The sequence below is a fragment of the Rhinolophus sinicus genome, linkage group LG05 (assembly GCF_036562045.2).
Source record: "Rhinolophus sinicus isolate RSC01 linkage group LG05, ASM3656204v1, whole genome shotgun sequence".
NCBI lineage: Eukaryota > Metazoa > Chordata > Mammalia > Chiroptera > Rhinolophidae > Rhinolophus > Rhinolophus sinicus.
In genome coordinates, this window is record NC_133755.1 from 100,797,831 (window position 1) to 100,818,253 (window position 20,423).

Sequence of the window (20,423 nt, forward strand, 5' to 3'; positions counted from 1 at the left end):
TCTCTGTAACAGAGTCCTAACTAAGCTCAGTTCACTGCCACCTTCTCTCCTCTGGTTATTTGTACTAACTCCCGAAATGACCCATTCACTCTGGTGGCTTTAGATACATCTACATGCTACAGAGTCCCAGTTGTGTATTTTCATTCTCAAACATATCCCTGAACGTAAGAGTCCTCTATCTAATATTCCAGGAGCCACCTTTAGCATGTCCAAAAATGCATTCTTGATTTCCTCCATAAAACTTACTTCTTCCCCAGCATTGCCCAGCTCAGTAAACGACACCACAATTCACCCAGTTGCTCAAACTAAGATCCCCTAAGTCTTCCTTGACTCTTTTTCTCATGGTCCACATCTAACTTAACATTAAAAAATAATCCAGAATCCGATCACTTCTCTTCCTTTCTGCCACATCACCCTCCACCAAGCTTCTCTTACTTCTCACTTAGAATCTTAAAATAACCTCCTACCTGGTCCCCTGCTTCCATTCTTGCCCCATATAATCTACTCCCCACACAATAGTCTAAAAAGTAAGGCAGACCAAGTCACTTTCCCCCTCAAAACGCCCACATAGATTGACATCACATTTAGAATGAATCCCAGTGGATCAGTTGAGCATCACTGTGCCAATCACGCAGCGGTTCTTCAGTCTCTGCAGCTCCAGCTGGCCACCATTTTGTTCCTTCTTCAGAATCTTTTCCTTAGCAATCTCTCTCTAGAGGGGCTCACCTGTATAACTAACTCCTCTCCTATGCAACACTGGTATAAATAGCCCCAGAACATGACTACTCTTAAAAAACTCCTTGTATTTTTTTTTGGCATTAAATTTGTCAGCAAACCTCTCTCAGGGACATAACAGGCTCTATCCTAGTGGGATGTCGATGATTTAACATTAGGCCTGTAGTCCTTTAATTGCCTGAACATTATTGGCTCACAAACCTTCCTATCCTTCACGGCAAGAGTTGGGTCTCATGATAAAGAAAGTCTCTTAGGAAATGCTTTTTGTGGTGACAATTATTTAACATCAAAGCTAATACGGGCCAGCCCGGTGGCTCAGGCGGTTAGAGCTCCGTGCTCCTAACTCCGAAGGCTGCCGGTTCGATTCCCACATGGGCCAGTGGGCTCTCAACCACAAGGTTGCCGGTTCAACTCCTCGAGTCCCGCAAGGGATGGTGGGCAGCGCCCCCTGCAACTAAGACTGAACACAGCACCTTGAGCTGAGCTGCCGCTGAGCTCCCAGATGGCTCAGTTCGTTGGAGTACATCTTCTCAACCACAAGGTTACCCCGTAAGGGATGGTGGGCTGTGCCCCCTGCAACTAGCAACAGCAACTGGACGAGGAGCTGAGCTGCACCCTCCACAACTAAGACTGAAAGGACAACAACTTGAAGCTGAATGGCACCCTCCACAACTAAGATTGAAAGGACAACAACTTGACTTGGAAAAAAGTCCTGGAAGTACACACTGTTCCCCAATAAAAAGTCCTGTTCCCCTTCCCCAATAAAATCTTAAGAAAAAAAAAGCTAATTCCTAATGTTTATTTACTGTTATAAACATTCTGACAGTAACTTACCTATAAATATTTGCCTTGAATGTTTTAAAGTGAATTTGCTTTACATTTATTTAATTCATAAATGTCCCTAAAGTTCTCATGAACCTTAGGGGATATTATTTTTCTGGCAGATTATAAGTGTACACCAGTGCAATATATTCTTAGGAAAATAACATCACCTTCAAAAATATTTTTAACTTGTGTGAAAGAATTTCAATCTAAAATGAAACTGGAGGATATAAAATGAAAAATCTCATACACGTGCCCTCAGAAAAACAACGAAGATTGAGAAACTGAATTCCCATAAATGACTGATTTACAGAAAACTGATAATGTTGGAACTTTCTGAAATGATACGGAATTGGTCATCAGTTGCTTCCTATCAACCTTGGGAAGTTTTGTTCATGTTTTCCAGAAGCACGAACAAAATATGGGCTGAATTGAGCTTTGTTTGTGTGACTGCACTGGTTTTGTCTGTTCTGGGGAATTGTCAAAGCTGGTCTCTGTTCATGATTTTAACAGACTCTAATTGAACCCTTCCCTCTACGTTCCCACTTCACAAATGCAGCCTACACCAAACCCTCAACGGATTCACCTGTACTTGGTGCAGTTTGTATCACCTGAAATGCTATTCCTCTGCTATTCCCAAATAAACTCATCTTTTTTGACAATTTGGAGCTTGACACAGTTTACTTCTTTATTTAGGTCAACACTTGAAAGCTTCCATAGGTGTGAAGGGAAATATATAACAGGATTTCTGAAAATGGCTAGTTACCGGGAACTCACTGGACAATTTTTTAAATGTCTGCAGAAAGATGTATGCAGTTTTGAACTCATATGTCTAAAAAGTGACTAACTAGATCCTGATTCTATTGACCAAATTTCCTTAATGTTCCCCTCAGCTTGAATAAACTTTAGACAGACTTCTTCCTGACCTGAGGCCCATGACCTCCCTTTTCTTAGAGCATTTACTTTGGAAAATTTGTAACTGTAAATTCTTTCTCCACCTCTTTGAGTCCTACATCTTTTTAAAAAGCTTCTAAATAGCTTCACAATTAGCAAACGATGTCTTTCTCTAGGACCTGGGAAGCATCTCTGAAATGTAATGATCAAGGAAGATAAGAGCCCAGATCTCCCAGTCTCTGTGGTAGGGTAGTGCCCTAACTCTGATGGGTGCCAATCAGCAAACACAGATGACCTAATCACAGAGCAAAACATCTGCCAAACTCAGGATAACTCAATTTGCTCCATCCCACTGATCAACTTCCCCTTCCCCCCTGAAGTCCTCCAGTACTTTTCCACTAGCTCATCTCAGCACTCAAGGAGCCGCCCTCCCTTTGTTTCAGTTGAGTGGAGTTCAATCTCTCTCCCCTATTACAATAATCTTGAGTAAAGTTTTCTTTGCCTGTTTAACGTTGCCCAGTGCAATTTTAACTTTGACACTATAATCCCAGTACTGGAGATGACTAAGCTTTCAGTACTCACAGGCTTACCATCTTGACCAGGCTGTCCGGGGTAGCCGGGGTTTCCAGGCTGTCCAGAATCACCCTAGAAAGGAAAAACACTTCTCAGTACAAAACCAACCACATTGGTACAGTCAGAGCCCATCAAGATTCAAAGTCGATTCAATTATTTACTGCTTTTTATATATTAAAAACAAATACACAAAACTCCTAAAGTAGGGTTAGAAAAATGATGAGATATTTTAAATGCATCCCTTAACAAACAGAGGCTTTTTATTATGTAAAACTTTCAGTGATTTATTTCTGTGAGCAGGTATAACAGGTAAAGTACATTTCACTGATATAAACTATCAAGATTTATAGCAGGATACATTTTTAGAATTCTGAAAATAACTGTGAAGTGTCAGCAAATATAGTTTCAGTGATAGTAATATTTCACTCATAAGTCTACAGACTTAATTCTGTTCTAAATGTCATACTACAGACATCAATAACCTATATTTCAATTCATAATTATTTATTAAAAAAACAGTACATAAGCCATGTGATCTTACATATGGGACTCAAGTTGAAAGGTACAGAACATTCATTTCTTTCAATCCAGTCATTGTGTCTCTTTGTCTATATTTATCTCATTTTAATATGCTAAAATTCTAAAATTTTAATATTTTCATGAGAGGGAGGCCCAAGTCAAACAACTCTGCCCAACCCTCATAGTCCTTGAGCACAAGTAATACCTAAAAAATGAAATGACCTTTGCCTTCACAAACGTGAGATCTTTAAAGAACATTATTCCATACAACATGGCAAATAGCCCAGGCACACATGGAACTGTAGTATGTGGCCCAACGGCCAGTACTGACTTTTCAGATGGTCACCACCCTTGAAAAAAGCAATGAAAGCAACATTTTCTTTTTTTTTTTTTTGGTGAGGTGGTGTTTTACAATTTAATTACAAGAAATACTTCAAAAATAAGAGCATATTCTTCTATTGCTAGGTCCATGAGGTCCACATGTGGCATCTTGCAGAAAAACAAGTCTCAGCCATCAGCATCACTAAATTCCTGCATAGAGGCAATTGATTTCAACTCAATAATTCTTCACTACTTTCATCAAGAAATCATTCACACAGAACCCCAGTCATTATATATTAACTAAACACCAATGCAAGGGTACTTTCACAGCATCAAATTTTCTGGTCTGCAATATTACTTTGGGCTACTGGCTAGAGAGGTTTGTTCCAGAAACTTCACAGGAAAAATGGAAAGAACTATGCAAACTCTGTTAAGGAGCCAATGAAGAAGGGAGGGGCTTTTCACTTAGGAGCTGCCTAAGAGGCTTTGCGTAGGAAAGGCTGAGAAAAGGGCTAATACCATTTTTTAAAGAGACAGAGAAAGAATAGTTGTAAATCCAGGAAGAAATATAATGCTGAAACATTTAAAGTCTTGCCAAAGAGATATGATTTGTAATTCTGATCCAAGGACTTCCAGTGTTAGCTGGGTATGAGGGAGCAACATCCTAGGTTAGAATTTTTCTCTTCTTCTTTTGAGAAGATCCATGTTAATCTCTGGCCTTCCTACCATCCTTTTTTATCCATGTTCAGATTGGATTCACTGCCTTTCAACAAATTATATCTTTTCTTTTTCCTTCTGGGAAGAAGATTTTCTTCCTTTTACATGTAAAAGTCAATATGACAAAATTTTCTATCATTGCACCTTCCTCGTTACTCCATTTTCTTCTGATATCTTTTACTATTGAAATGCTATAGCAGCTCCTCTATCACTGATCACTTATTCATAACTAGAGTTTTCTCAAAGTTTTTCCTTGATTAGTCTTCATTTATCATTTGGATTAAGACTCCTTGAAAACATGGTCTATATTTTCTACTTTTTTTCTTGACAATGCTGTATATCAAATAGAGATTCAACAACTATTTGCTGATTGACTTATTTCAGATCAAATTTGTTAACAACCCCTTTACCTGCAGAATATTAATTATTAGCAAAATCTAGAACATCCAAAAGGATCTGAGAGGGTTTAACCTCTACTATGATGAGGTTGAAATAAAACCTTGGCACAAGAAGAAGAAATGGAATTTGCGTTTTTATGCTTCATAAAAGTACAAAACATAGTTAACATTTTAAATGAATGAAAACCAAGTTTCCAAGGGAAAAAAAATCACCCACAAGATAAGTCCAATGGGACTGCATGGTGACTATAACACTCGTCAAAAGCTTCACAAGGGAAAATAATTTCTTTTGCAGGTTTTGTTATTGCTGGTACATTTTACTAGTTATTTTGACTATTGCTCTACTGATTTATTTGCAAAATCTCAGGTAGGGTTGGTGATGTTTCCATACAACTGGAAAAACAAAGTAAAACCCTAACTAATTTTGAAAAGAAGGCCAAGAATAAAAATTCAATTTTATTACTGTAATAAAAGTTGACACCCAACCTTTATTGTTTATTGTATGCTAGACACTGCTTTAAGAGATCTACATATAACAAATTTCTTAATCCTCATAAAAATCCCACAAAGCAGATAATTTTATTATTCTTATTTTATATATAGGAAAACTGTGGCCCAGCAAGTTTAGATAACTTGCTCAAGGTCACATAGCAATAGAGAAGCTAGTACTTGCACTCAGTCAGTTCAGCTAGAGTCCATGTTTCTAAACACTTCTCTCCCTGCCCACATTAAAATGCATACACTGATCAGAACCAGACCTGGGCACTGCTAGCAAATGTAACATGAAAAAAAATTCCAAATACATTAAATTAGACATACGATTTATTATTGTACAACTGTGACTAAATTCCCAGCCCACTTTCTTCCAATTTAGTTGAAACATTGCACATTTTGCATTTTAAAAAATATGTATTCAGCTGAAAAGCAATACTTACTTATGTTGAACTGAATTTGTGCCATAGGATTTTTGAGTTGTTGACAGACATGAAAATATCATGGACTAAACTAAAACATCTCTGAATATGGACTCTCAAGTAGAGAATAGTTAAAAATGAATAATTAAAGTAAAAACAAAAACTGCTCTGCTTACAAATGCAAGCTAATATTTAAAGTTGTTCATCTAAATAAATGTTTTTGGGACTCTTCATGTAGGACCAAATACTATGTTATCAAGCCCTCGTCTCAAAATCGTTGCATCTTCATGCAACCCAAGGCCTTCACAGGGGTATCTGACCTAAGTAAGACTTATTCCATTCTCCAAAACCAATCTCTTCCCTCCCTCAAAACCCAAACACCCACTCTCTTAGGCTAGAAGGAATCTACTTAGTCTGGGGAAATTAACATAAAAATGTAAATGCCCAGTGGCCCCTGACATTTTCCAAAGGCTGTTTGTATTTTAGACAGAGGATACGTTAATAGTCCAAATGAATCTCTAAGCGGTAGAATAATTAGGGTGAAACAAAGGGCATCAAGAGGAATATAGTTGTAGAGAAAGTAGTATTTCATAGCAAAGAACTTACTAAGAAATTATTCTTTCCTAACAAAGAAAAAAAATGCTTTCTTTTCATTTCTGAACTAATAGATCTAACATTTAAGGTTAGATCAAATATGGGGAGTTCGTACTCATAAATATTGCTATGGCTACTGAAGTGGTAGAAGAAGCTGCCATTTGCATGTATAGGTCTTTTAAAACGGAGTTGTTTGTAAACTGGAGATTGCCTGGATCTGTCTTACAGAACAAAGACATTCTATATAGGTTAATAGGAAAAAGTGGTGAATCTTATTTTTTCAATGATTTCATAAACAATTAAATTAAAAAATTACTATTAATCACTGTGCTAAACACTAGAACTCCAAAAGAGAATTTAGTTTGTATTAACCTTCATTGTAAAGTGCCTGCATATAAAAATTATTCCAATAGATGAATTAATTTAGTCACTTCCTATGTTGAACATTAGGGACACAAAATGAATAAGCTATTCTGCAAGGCACTCAATTTCCAAGGACATATTTTCTTTTTTCTTTGCTCATTGAAGAGTTATAATGGCATGATAAATCTAACTGTGTGATCCCACAGTTAGTTAATTAGACCCAGTTTTTCAACAGTGTTGTCATATTTGGGGGTAATTTAGAGAACTTTTAACAGATGACTTCCTTTATCTTAGAATAAGCACCTACCCACCTGTCCACACAGGAATTTCTCCTGTGTTTCAGTCTCATGACTGAACTGTCAACTCCTAGAACTCTATTTCTGGCTAATAAAAAGACTAGATTTGTTTGCACAGGTAACTGTTTGATGGACAGCTGTAAAACTTTCCAGAGAGCATCTAACAAAAATGGCCAAAAAGTCTCAGTTGGATCTATAGTAAATTGCTTCATCTGCTTTAGTTCTAGTTCTGTTGATCTAATTAAAACCCTATCAATTTCCCAAGCCAAAAATTCACTAAAGGAAGTCCAACTCAGAGTGTTGCTAGGGATTCTGTTTTTCATATGTAGGTCCCTGCTGTGGGTAAGAAACCACCTCCAAGGGAAAGAGCCCTAAAAGGATGGAAGTGTGTGTGTGTGTTCCTCTCCTCCTGCCAGATTTTCTGAAGAAAATGGAAAGCAAATCAAGAAGGCACGCCAACATGAAGACTGGTGGAAAACTGCAATTTCATTTAAAGTAGTAGGTGTCAATGGGGTTACAGTATGACTAAGAAAAGAGAATGAAAATAAAGAACACATAAAACTTGGAAATACTGGAAATCAGATAAGACAAAGGTTGTGTTAAAAATGTGCTGTAGAAACATACGTGAATAAAAATTGGTGCTATTACAAGATGCCTAATGGGCCACTAATGAAAAATCAGAAAATATCAGAGGTATCTGGTGCCTCCTCAAAAGTGGACAGTCTGTTAGAAACACTGGAGGTGGCCTGAACCTCACTGACATTCAGAAAAGCACTCTGGGCTTGGAGAGGTAAGGCATCATGGGGCTGTGCTTTTCACGTTATATCTCAGATCAAATTATCTTTGCGTGTATAGTATTCCAATATTATAAACTACATAAATATGTTTTTAAAAGAAGTCTGCTGGTAGGTCACACCAAGCTTGTTTTACAAGGTATATTCTACTTGGACCATCTTATAGGTATTTCTCATTTATGTCAAGGCATCCTAAATAATATGCAGTTACTTTAAAGAACATTTGGATTAACTTCCCTAAATGCAATCTAAACATAGTTTACAACAATAAATTATAACGTACTGAAGACAAATTCCAAGTCAAAAGATTTACTTTGAGTGAAATATTGAATGTATATTTTTATATCTTAAATTTGATTTCTTTCTTGATTTTAACAGCTAGGCTTGAAGTATGTGATACACTATCATATAAAAATGGATGGGAGAAACATGTACAAAAGATAGGAAGAATTAAATTATCTTAGATCAGCAGTCCAAAAGTTAAAAATTTTCAGTTGTGGTGATTGAAACACTAAGAAAATTCAAGCTAAATAAAAACAATAATTCATAGTTAACAAAAATTATTATGGTCACCTCAAGTAATAGATCATCAATACACAAAACACTTTTTGGTTTAAGATTCTTATTTGCTTTCAAGTTAGACATTATTTTTATTAGGTGATTTCAAAATAATATTAAGTGAAAAAGATTTATCTATAGCGAACAAACTACTTAACTTCTCAGTATCTTAGGCTGTGTCTAAGTGATGCCACAATAAGTATCAATTTATTTACAAACTCATTCATATTTAATAGCATAAGAACATATTCAGAATATTTTTATGTAAAAAAGAACCAGTTATAAAATAATATGCACATCACGGCTCCAATCATACTTCCTCAAAATAATTATTACATGATTAAGTGAAATAAATACATGTATGTCTCAATTTTTAGAATTAGACATTCAATGCAAAAATTAAAATCAATTTTAAAATTTTCACTTCATTTTTTAATCTGAAAATTGGTTTGAAAAATTAAGAATTTAGACATTTAAGAATTTAGAACATACACTGTTGGTGGGAATGCAGATTGGTGCAGCTGCTATGGAAGGCAGTGTGGAGGTTCCTCAAAAAATTAAGAGTAGAATTACCATATGACCCAGCAATCCCTCTCCTGGGGATCTACCCAAAAAATCTGAAAACATTTATCCATAAAGATACATTTGCTCTGATATTCATTGCAGCTTTATTTACAGTGACCAAGACATGGAAACAACCAAAGTGTCTTCGAAAGATGATTGGCTAAAGAAAATGTGGTATATATACAAAATGGAATACTATTCTGCCATAAGAAAAGATGAAATAGTGCCATTTGCTACAACCTGGATGGATCTTGAGATTATTATGCTAAGCTAAATAAGTCAGACAGAAAAAGTCTAGAACCATATGATTTCACTGATATGTGGGATATAAAACTGAAAGCAACAAAGGAACAAGACAAACAAATGAAGAAACAAAAACTCATAGACACAGACGATAGGTTAGCGGTTACCAAAGGGTAAGGGGGAAAGGAGTGGTGGATGAGGGTAGATAGGATCGAATATATGGTGGTGGAAGGATAACTGATTCTGGGTGGTGAACACACAATGTGATATATAGACAATGTATTACAGAATTGTACATTTGAAACCTGTGTAACTTTATTAACCATTGTCACCCCAATAAACTTTAGTTAAAAAGAAAAGAATATATCTTAATAAGTTCCCTTTCTTCATTTTTCACTAGGTTGTAAGAATCATTCTTGGGATCTAGCAGGAGTGTCTGAGGGGAAAAGTAAACACAAAAGACCAACAAGCAAACTAACTAATAGTGCACCCTCACTTTATACTGTCGGCTAGGGGTATCAGTTTTAGGTTTAAAGGCAAATAAGGATTAGAATACACTTTTAAAAAAATAACATTCAGGTTTTAAACTGTTCCAAGGCATTAGGTAGAAATAGTGACACAGCATGGTCAATGGTGATTAGGAATTTTGTGCATGTGCTCAGCTCTTATTTGTGTGTTTGAACAAAAATAGCATGTTAAACATTACTCACTTTGGGGCCTTGTAGTCCTGGTTTTCCTGGAGGACAAATACAGGGAACCGGGGTTGAACCTACATCACTGGGACCATTGAGGCACTACAAAGACAAAAATGGAAATAAACAACAAACATGGAAAGATGCATACATATGTATCTGTACATACAGGTATGTGTGTATATATGTCCATATGTTTGTGTGAAATGATAAAGAGAATTTACATTTACCTTCCAATTTTACTTAGCCTGATATAATAAGAAATTCCTAATCACAAAAAAATATGAATACTAAATACATCCAAACTACATAAAAATGGGTTATATTTGTCTAACATACTTACAGTTGATGGAAGGAAGCTAAACAGTCCTACAAGGTAAATGTTACCTTAAGGAGAATAAGAGTAGCCAGGCCTACCTCACCATTCTGCAAGAAAAACAACAATAAATGTGTCTTAAAACATGCTTTTAATTAAATTTCTAAATGATACAGATATTTCATTGCCCAGGTTAGAGATGCCTAAAGTGTCAAAACCAGCAAAAGCTAAAACATTTGCTTGCAACTATTCTAAAAAATTGCGTATCTATATATGTTATCACTACATTTATAGTAGAATAAAGGAAGAAATTGAACTGATGAAGAGTGGAAGAAGAGAATTTAAATGCCAAAGCTGCTTCATACAGTGGCCACGCGGGAACAAAAATACCTCAAGATGGGATCTATATGCTCTCTTGAACTTACTGGAAATCATTGAAGAGCCAGAGAAAAAAGGCCAAACTCATCTAACCAAGTCATAAACTGCATGCATTAAATTTTATTCACTTTACTTTAGGAGAGCTTCTCTGTAAACAATCTATTTCTTACTGGATAACACATAATTTTAGATAGTTTAATAATCTTTCCAAACAATAACAAATTAGATCACAAAATGAGAGGTGGGAATGAAGGTACAAAAAGCAAGGAAGCCACATGAAGTCACAGTTGACAGTAAGGAAGGAGACATAAAAACCAAAAAGTGGATGTGAGAATTCAAAATCTGCCCTGTAATAAATGCTATGTCTATATTACAGGAAGGGTAATGGTAATGGTTATAATGCCGATGCACTGATATCAACAAATAAACTATGTATAATGGAATCTCAAAATGCAATAACTTGTTCATAGTTTTAGGAGAGATTTATATTCCAAGTTATAAGTTATACTGCTTAAATAATTACTTCTCTAGAATACCAAGAATAACCATTTCTAAAAGGTTCCATCTTTGAATTTACTATAGATCCTTTAAAGGTGCTGCTCTATGTCCTCAAGTCTTCAGAACATGGGGATTCACAAGTTATTCAGTTTGACAGGAAAAAGGGAGATTATGACAGTATGACTACACAAACTAAAACATCCACGTAGGGCTCAAATACCACTGGGAATCCACATTGTCAAAAAGTTTACAACATTCTAAGTGCTAAATTAGCAACACAACTTTCTGCCCAGGAAAAAAGACTGATTACACACACACACACACACACACACACACACACACAATCAAACTTTGTAATATTTTAGTTTATAATCTTTCTCCTCTTAATACATTAATGAAAAGAGCTAAATAATGGGAACCATATGATTTCACTAATATGTGGGGTATAAAACTGAAAACAACAAAGGAATAAGACAAACAAACAAAGAAACGGAAACTAATAGACACAGACAATAGTTTAGCGGTTACCAGAAGGTAAAGGGGGAGAGGTGTGGTAGATGAGGGTAAAGGGGATCACATATATGGTGATGGAAGGAGAACTGACTCTAGGTGGTGAACACACAATGTGACATATAGATGATGTATTACAGAACTGTACACCTGAAACCTATGTACATAACTTCACTAACAATTGTCATCCCAATAAACTTTAATTTAAAAAAAAAAAAGAAATGTTGCATATATCCTAGAAATGTAAGAAAATCTTACTTAGGTAAAAACCAAAAAATAACCCAAAAAACTATATGTACATTTTAGTTTGAGAAAACACGCTGGTGAAAAGGAAAATAAGTTATTTCCTACTCCTCAGAATTGTGATGTGCAATATACTTAATTATACATTTAATTGATTATAGAAATGTGTTTTACTCACCAGCTATTCAAAGAACCCAATGTTTTTCTAGAATAAGTCCAGTCCTATTTCAATTGAATACTGGGATAATCACACCCAGAGAGGATGTGGGAAAAAGTTTCTTGTGGTCTTACATTCACACTTTCACAGTGAACCATAATTTTATTTCAATTATGAACTTCAAAATATGTTTTGATCAATGTAACTTTATTCCCATTGACTACTGAAAAACAAATTAACTCTATATAGTAAATTAAGGCTCGCATATTATCTGCTTTTGATTGCTTTGAAAGTACTGAAGCAACACTCACGAATATTCCATCCTACTTACAAATCCAGGAATCTCACATGCTGTCTCCCGGTTGTTCTGTTCTGGATCACAATAGATTCGCAACTTTTGGACATCAAACTAGAAACATAAACCCAGTTGAGTTCAAGTCCAGCCATAAGCTAATTGCTTTATAAGAGCAACTCAGATACACAGAAACAGCCAGTATAGTTAGCAATCATGTAAGGTTTAAATTATAGCATTTAGCTAAAACAATAAAAATATAAATTTGAATGCCTAACATAGAGTATTACAGATGTGATGCAACATGACTCCTAAAGAAAACGTCTCTGGTACCAAAAACAAATCTGATATCATTCAGGAAACCTGTAGAGCTTTTTCGTATCCCCATATTAAAAACTAGTCTAGAGAGCATTTTCTAGGACACTAAAAAAGTTTTCCCAGGCTTACTGTGTTTATCCCAAGTCTCTACAACATTCCTGATTGCATAGGGTGGCTCAAGAACTCATCTTTAGTTTCAGGGATTTAGGTGCTGGCATGGAATATTGTGATGAGTAGGCCCGGCATCTGTTACTATTTAAATGTTTACTACAATTTGACATGTAACATGAATATATAGAGACCATGTGTGCAATCACACATTTGAATGTGACAGTCTTCTCTTAATAAAAACAGAGTGGGAAAGGCATACCTTCCAAATAAAGGCTTTTTTAAGAAATGGCTTTTACATACACATTTCTCAACACACACACACAGATATTTCAGTTTATGAAAATATTGAAAAAGTTAGTTTTCTTCATGAAGAACACTGCACGCATTCATCTAATTTTATCCTCATTGCTGCAAATAAATTTCTTATAACCCCACTTACAGCTCTAATCATACTCCCTTTTCCAAATTCATTATTTAATTAATCTATGCCTCTCCTGGGAAATACGAAGTTAATGTTTCACAGGAATATGGAATTCTACCCTGAACATTCTACCCTGAACAGGGGAACACTTTTCTAAGTATTCTTATAAAACAGATTAAGGCTAATTTTGGATTTTCAGACTTACATGCAAACACAAAACTTCACTAAGGAACTGACCACATTTGAATAAGTATCTTAAAGGAATTCACAATTAAGTTAAACATAATTAAATGTGGTAAATACTATCAGAAGACAGCAAAAGCTCCATTTTACACAACGGAAAAAGCAAATCGTTATTTATCCACCTGAACAGTTTCTTCTTTCCCAGAGTACTTTCCAATTTGGGTTTGCCCACTGATGAAGATCCCCAGAACTGGATGCAGGGGCTTGCTTTCAATTTGTTGATCATCAATATACAGAGTTACATCTTGTTCTGTTACTAAGAGGCGAATCTGATGCCAGCCTTCATCAAATAATGTCTATAGGAAAAAAGCATGGAAGATGCATAAATGAAATTCCAAACAATCTTTTATTTTGTTTGTTCCCATTCCTTCGCTGCCAAACATAAATCCACACAACACAAATTAGCTGTATTATATACAAATTCACCCTGACCTAAATGCTACCCACCAGTTATTTTATTAATCCCTAAATTTCTATTGCATATCCTAAAGCAGTTGTGTCAAACAATTCCCTCAAGGTCACACATGAGTTCTTAATCTCCTGACGCAAACAGTTTCCTGATTCCTCATTCTTTTTACTTCATTGCAACTTTGGACTCCATAAACTAGTCTCTAATCACACTCAACTTCCATAATTCAAACCATCTTGATCATCTTCATTTCTTCTCCAATTGCTCAGACTGTATGTCTTTAAGGGATCCTCTTCCTCAACCTGACCTTTAATTAGGCATTCCCCAGATGTCTGCCCTTAACATTTTTCCTTCTCCCCTTTGATTATCTCACCCATTCCTACAGGTCAATTATTACAGCTGTGGAATAATCCCCATATCTACATCAGCAGCCGGGACCTCTTTTCTACAAATGATACCTACGACGCTAACGCTGGCTAGAATAATTCTGTCAGGGTGTCTCACAATCAGCCTGACACAGTATATAACAAAACAAACTTGAACTACCCCTCAAACTTTACTCCTCTCCCTATGTCCCTTGGATAATAGCATCCTCAGTTTCTAAATGAAAATAAGTTTCTTTACCTCCTTCTTTCCCACATTGGCAATAGCAACTAGATGCAAAGTTCTACCAAATATGTCTCCTGAACATGAATGAAATTCACGTCTCCATGTCCATTCTCACTGCTATAATTTAAGCTCATTCAAATAAAGCAAGATATATTTTCAAATATATCTTTATCTCTATCTCTAATCAAGCTGTCCTTCAAACCTCCACTAATCTCTCACTAGAGTTTTGTCAGAGAAGATGCACTATCTTAATTTCTGTATTCCCAGGACCAAACACAATTCCAAGATAGAGCTGAAAGTATTGTTTATGAAAGGAAAGGGAAAAAGAGAGAAGAGAGCTGCTTTGACCATGACACACCTATGATCAAGACCTTTTGATGGAATTCCGTCAGCAACTGAATGAAGTCCACATCCCTTTGTGTGGCTTTCCAGGTCCCCACAATTTGTGCTTATACCTTGCTAGCTTTTTCGTTCATGCATTTTATACTTCAAACACAGGGGATACAAATTTCTACTATCTAAATAAATACCCTGAATTATATGACATATGTCTGCTCAATACTAAACCACTGACTTAGGATGTCCTTATCTCTCCATCAAAATCCATTACATCCTTCAAGGTCAGTCCAAAAACCATCTCATTTATGAAGACTTCTTCACATTCTCTGTTAGCATCCACTTTCCCTCCACATCCCACTAACATGGTATACTTCTATTAGATACCAGAAGCCTTGAATCTCACATTAAAAATAAGCTCCTTGAATGTAATAAACATGCCTTATTCCTTTGTCATTTCTTACAGAACCTAGCACGTTGCCTTTAGTGAAAATGGCAGACAAGTTTTTTTTCATTGATTCTGTTTACCAAATGAAGAAAGTGTATAAATGCATTTTAGATACAACCTGTACATTTCCTAAATTATAATATATTGTTAGACTGTCATAATTATAATAATGATCAAAACTTAGATTTTTATCATTGTATCTGTATTCTAAACACATGACTTGGAAAGTATACCTTTATTTTCAGTTTATCAATTTTATTAAATATATATTCCTTTATAAAAAATAAAATGCCCTCCTAATTAATGTGAGTTCTGCATCCATTTCTTCGTGTATTTAATGTTCTAACATATGTCTTTATTTCACTATCCTGTAGGCATGTAAAACAGACCGACATGGACTCCGACACTGACCAGACCTAATGTCACCACTTGCTAGCTGTGTTACTTTGAGTAGGAACATAGTATCTCGAACTGGGGTTTGTCTGTAAAATGGAAGCAATGGCTTCTTCCTTGGATGATTATTATAATTAAATATGCCTGGAATCTAGTAGTAAGCATTCAAAAAAATATTAGTCCTCCCCACCCCTTAATTCCATATGGGTTAAGAAACAATTTTCCTTCCCGAGAACAATATTAAAATACGAAGTCACTATCTTTCCAGTCATGTTAAAATTATAGCTCTCTTTCCTCAATACTCACAAACCCAACAGTGTTTCCTCATGGATACCATCATCATACCCAGGCATATTTACCTTAACTTGAGGGTCAGCAAAGGTGACCACTTGTGAGCCATTAATCACGCTGGTAGTTGTAAAGAGCAATGTTTTATCCACACCATTTAAGGTAACTGCTATTTGTGGCCTTCCATCAATGGTTAAAATTCTCCATAAATCCCACATTTTCTTGACCTTAAATCTCTGAGTGGAGACAAATACATATGATGGAGGAAGACCTTCTGGGAAAACATTGCTAGAAAAAGAAGAATTTGAGTAAGCTTAAAGAAGTCTCAACATGCCAACAGACATATCAAAAAAAATGGTATTAGCATGTAACATTTACCTTGTGAATTCTGATAAATCAACTTTTGATGTTACTTCATATCCTTTTATCTTTGCTGGTGAAAGCTGTATTCTTTTCTTAACCTTATTTTTTACACCCAACCCTAAAAGAATATCAAATCCCTTCTCATCTCGAGCTGCCACTGGAATTCGTGTTGGACAGACAGATTCTATAAGGAAAAGCAGTAAACATTGATTAATCACGGATTACTTCAACAAGAAAAGAAAATCAAGGGAGGTATATCAGAGAATATAAGAATTATAAAATCTATACATGCACACAAATATATATATATATATATACATATATATATGTATATATATATATGTATGTATGTATGTATATATATGTATGTAAATGTATTTTCTCAGAAAACATGTGGGAGTTCTTTTTGGCATTTGAGAGTGAAGTCTCCATTGCCTTTTTTCCCCCTAAAAGAAGATAAATATAAAACAGAACTGTAAGAGGAACATTTGTTAATGGATTGTTTTAAGGGTAATACTATGCTGAAGCTTATGACTCACTACGTGTTTTGAATATGAGGCATACCTGGGGGCAGGGGGTAGGAGAACAACAGAACAGGATTCATGATTCTCATCCAGGATTTGCTATTAATTAGTCACATGACCTTGGATAACTCTCTTAAATCTATTGGATTTGTATGAATCCTAAGATTCCTTTCTTGCATTTCTAGCTTTTGAGAGGTAAAAAATGTGTTGTTCTTGATATTATTTCCAGTTCTAGCAGTTTATAGCTCTACAGTTCAAATATTATTGGTTCTGTCACTCTGGAGAAAATTTAATTAACTGTAGGTGTTTTCTGTTCATAGAGATTGTAAAAATGGGCCTATTACCTCATCCATGATTGATTACATTATATATTATATTCATCATATTTATAAATAAGTAAAGACTATTTCCTTAAGAAAAATAATTAAGGTTTGCATTATACAGTCATCTACGAGGTCTGACAATTAAGGTCGTGAACTTGTTGCACTGATGTTGTAATCTTTTTTGATATCAGAGGGATTATTCACTATGAATTTGTACCAGCTGGACAGTTAACCAAGTTTACTTTTGGAACTGCTGAAAGGCTGTGTGAAAAAGTTAGATGACCTGAACTTTTCGCCAACAATTCATGGCTCTTACATCATGACAATGCACCAGCTCACACAGCACTGTCAGTGAGGGAGTTTTTAGCCAGTAAACCCTCCCTACCCACTTGATCTGGCCCCTAAAGACTTCTTTCTTTACCCAAAGATGAAAGAAATAGTGAAAGGAAGACATTTCAATGACATTCAGGACATCAAGGTAATAGGATGACAGCTCTGATGGCCATTCCAGAAAAAGAGTTCCAAAATTGCTTTGAAGGGTGACTAGGCGCTGGTGTCAGTGCATAGGTTCCCAAGGGGAGTACTTCCAAGGTGACCATAGTTATATTCAACAATGAGGTATATAGCACTTTTTCTAGGACGAGTTTGCTAACATAATTGTAAGACCTCATACATAAATTATAAAAATATGATATGCCTCTCAATTCTCTGGGAAACTAGTGTCTCAAATTATGTGGAAAATATTATACTGGTTGAAATGCTATTAAGCTGTTATACTATAGAAATGTTCCAATATTCTCAGATTCTTCGAAAGCCCTCATATAATAAACACACTGAGCATGATGGTTTATATTTTAAACAAGAGCTAACAGAACAAAACAAAAACAAACTTCACTAAATATACTTTAAGACAATCACTCTCTTACATAACAGTAAGGAAAGAGGCAGGTATCAGGTTTATAATACAATAAAAAGCAATGAGATGGATTTATTAGCCCAAGATGTACTGCCATAATTTGTACCATAGAATATTGGAAACAAAGGTTTGATATAAATAAAATTAGATGTATTCCTGGGAAGGGAAGGGTTTTGGGTCGTAAGATACGAGTTTTGAAGGGAACTAGTTAATAATATCCTTCCTCTGGTAAGCTTAGAGCTAACTGATGGGAGATAGGGCAATCAGGCAAGCAGAAGATGTTGGTTAGATGTGTGACCTGGTGAGTTTCATGAACTGCACACCATAGTTAACCACACCCTCCTGGCAATGCTGGGCTGATTTATTCCCACCTCACCTCAGGAGTAGGGCCTGCCCACTAAGAGGAACCAAAACATACCATCTCCACAGCCCCCCGATCCAAAGAGAAGAAAGCTGAAAGCACTTTGCCAACTGTGACCAGCTACTTTGAACAAATTTACTATCCTGAAAACGTCTTTTCTCATGCAGTGATAAGGAGTGAAAGAAGGCGGGGGGAGAGGTCAGAAGAGTTGGTCTAGCTGAAGACCCTCCATATGAAAACATGAAAAACAGGGAATAAATATTCCTAATAACACTCTATTACACAGTTTAAATCATAAATCAGTGAATAAAATTAAATATTTCCTGTCATAAGGCAATATTTTTTGGGGGGTGGTATATAGAACAATCTATGAAGACTCACTTCAAATGTATTGGATTTAAAACTGCAAAAGAAGTTCAGCTGGAAAGAAAATGTGTTAAACATATCATAAGAATGTTCAGATTTTAATTGTTCCTTTGATTTGCTTTACAAAAGCCATAATTTGTTGGACGAAGAGCTCAGACTTAAGACAGTAACTTTAGTAAGCCTCTTTGGTAACCTCTAGATTTTCATCTGTGAAGTGAAAATAATCATCTTCACAGGGTTTGTCTGAGAAGCAAGCATAACTATATATATGTGAAAGTGCTTTCTTTGTAAATTCAAAATCACATGCAAGCATAAATCAAGTATTGTGTTCATCCTTTTTCTATAATAAAATTCTTCACACTGTATTCTAATCTCCCAAATAGTATAAAAAACACTGTGACACTGTTCGTGAAATCAAAAATATACATGAATAGTCACAATATAGTCATGTTTTTATTACTACCTGAGCACATCTCACTAGGGAAAATGTATTTAATTATATTTTATTGAAGGAACAATTTTCTTCCCAATTTTCTCACCTACAAGGAGAACAATAACATATCCTTACACATGGAAACTGAAAAGAAAAATGTAGTTAAAATGTTCAAATAGAGTTTATATGTTTGCATATACCTAGCAATAAGAAACAGGTAAAAAAAAATGTTTCCTTATATAAAATACTACTTAGATCATCCACTTTCCTGTGGGCAATCATTTGAATTGTTTCCAGCTTTTGACTATTTTTAATAAAGCTGCTATAAACATTCTTGAATATGTCTTTAAACAGCAACACAAAATATTTGGAAAGTATATACCTCTCTGATAAAATTAAATATGTGGACCAAGTCAGAATACTCAAATACAATAATGGCGGTGTGTAAGTAACTTTTAATTCTGATATAGGAGTGAAAAACAAAAGTATAAATAATAACTTTAACTGTAAAAATATGTTAATGAATACAGAATATAAAATCAGCAATTTGTGACATCAATAACATCAAATGCAAGGGGGGCAGGGAGAAGCAAAAATTTGTATGTGATTGAAGTTAAACTGTTACCAGCTTAAAATAGATTTTTTTTAACTTTATGTTTTATGTAACCACCATTGTAACCTCAAACAAAACACCTACAGAAGATACACAAGAAAATGAGAAAGGAATCAAAGCATTTCACTACCAAAAAAAAAAAAAAAAAAAATCAATGAAACACAAATGAATATCATAAGAGAAAAAAAAGCTGTAAGACAGAAAACAATTAATAAAATGACAATATTAAATCCTTCCCTATCGGTAATTACTTCAGATGTAAATGGATTAAACTCTCCAATGAAAAGACAGAGAGTGGCTAAATGGATTAAAAAAAACAAAATCCAACTGTATACAAGAGATGTACTTTAGAATTTTAAGGACACACATGCGCTAAATTCAAGGGATGGGAAAAAGGTACTCCATGCCAGCGGTAACCAAAAGAGAGCAAAATAGATTTTAAGCCAAAGACTGTCAAAAGAGACAAAGAAGGACATTATATAATTATAAAAGGGTCAACTAATCAGGAAGACATAACAAATATTCATATATATATGTGTGTGCACATATATATATAT

The 20,423-nt window shown here is 35.1% G+C and overlaps 1 protein-coding gene across 1 annotated transcript in view; it reads right to left on the reverse strand.

The window, feature by feature from the left end:
• COL21A1 (collagen type XXI alpha 1 chain) overlaps nucleotides 1-20,423 on the reverse strand; it is a 155,124-nt gene that overhangs the window by 76,840 nt on the left and 57,861 nt on the right. Inside the window, exons 4-10 of the mRNA XM_074333116.1 lie at nucleotides 16,346-16,514; nucleotides 16,039-16,255; nucleotides 13,607-13,780; nucleotides 12,431-12,508; nucleotides 10,415-10,423; nucleotides 10,016-10,099; nucleotides 3,034-3,096 (exon numbers count right to left, since the gene is read on the reverse strand). Of these exons, the coding sequence (XP_074189217.1) occupies nucleotides 3,034-3,096; nucleotides 10,016-10,099; nucleotides 10,415-10,423; nucleotides 12,431-12,508; nucleotides 13,607-13,780; nucleotides 16,039-16,255; nucleotides 16,346-16,514 (794 nt within the window). The remainder of the gene's footprint in view (nucleotides 1-3,033; nucleotides 3,097-10,015; nucleotides 10,100-10,414; nucleotides 10,424-12,430; nucleotides 12,509-13,606; nucleotides 13,781-16,038; nucleotides 16,256-16,345; nucleotides 16,515-20,423) is intronic.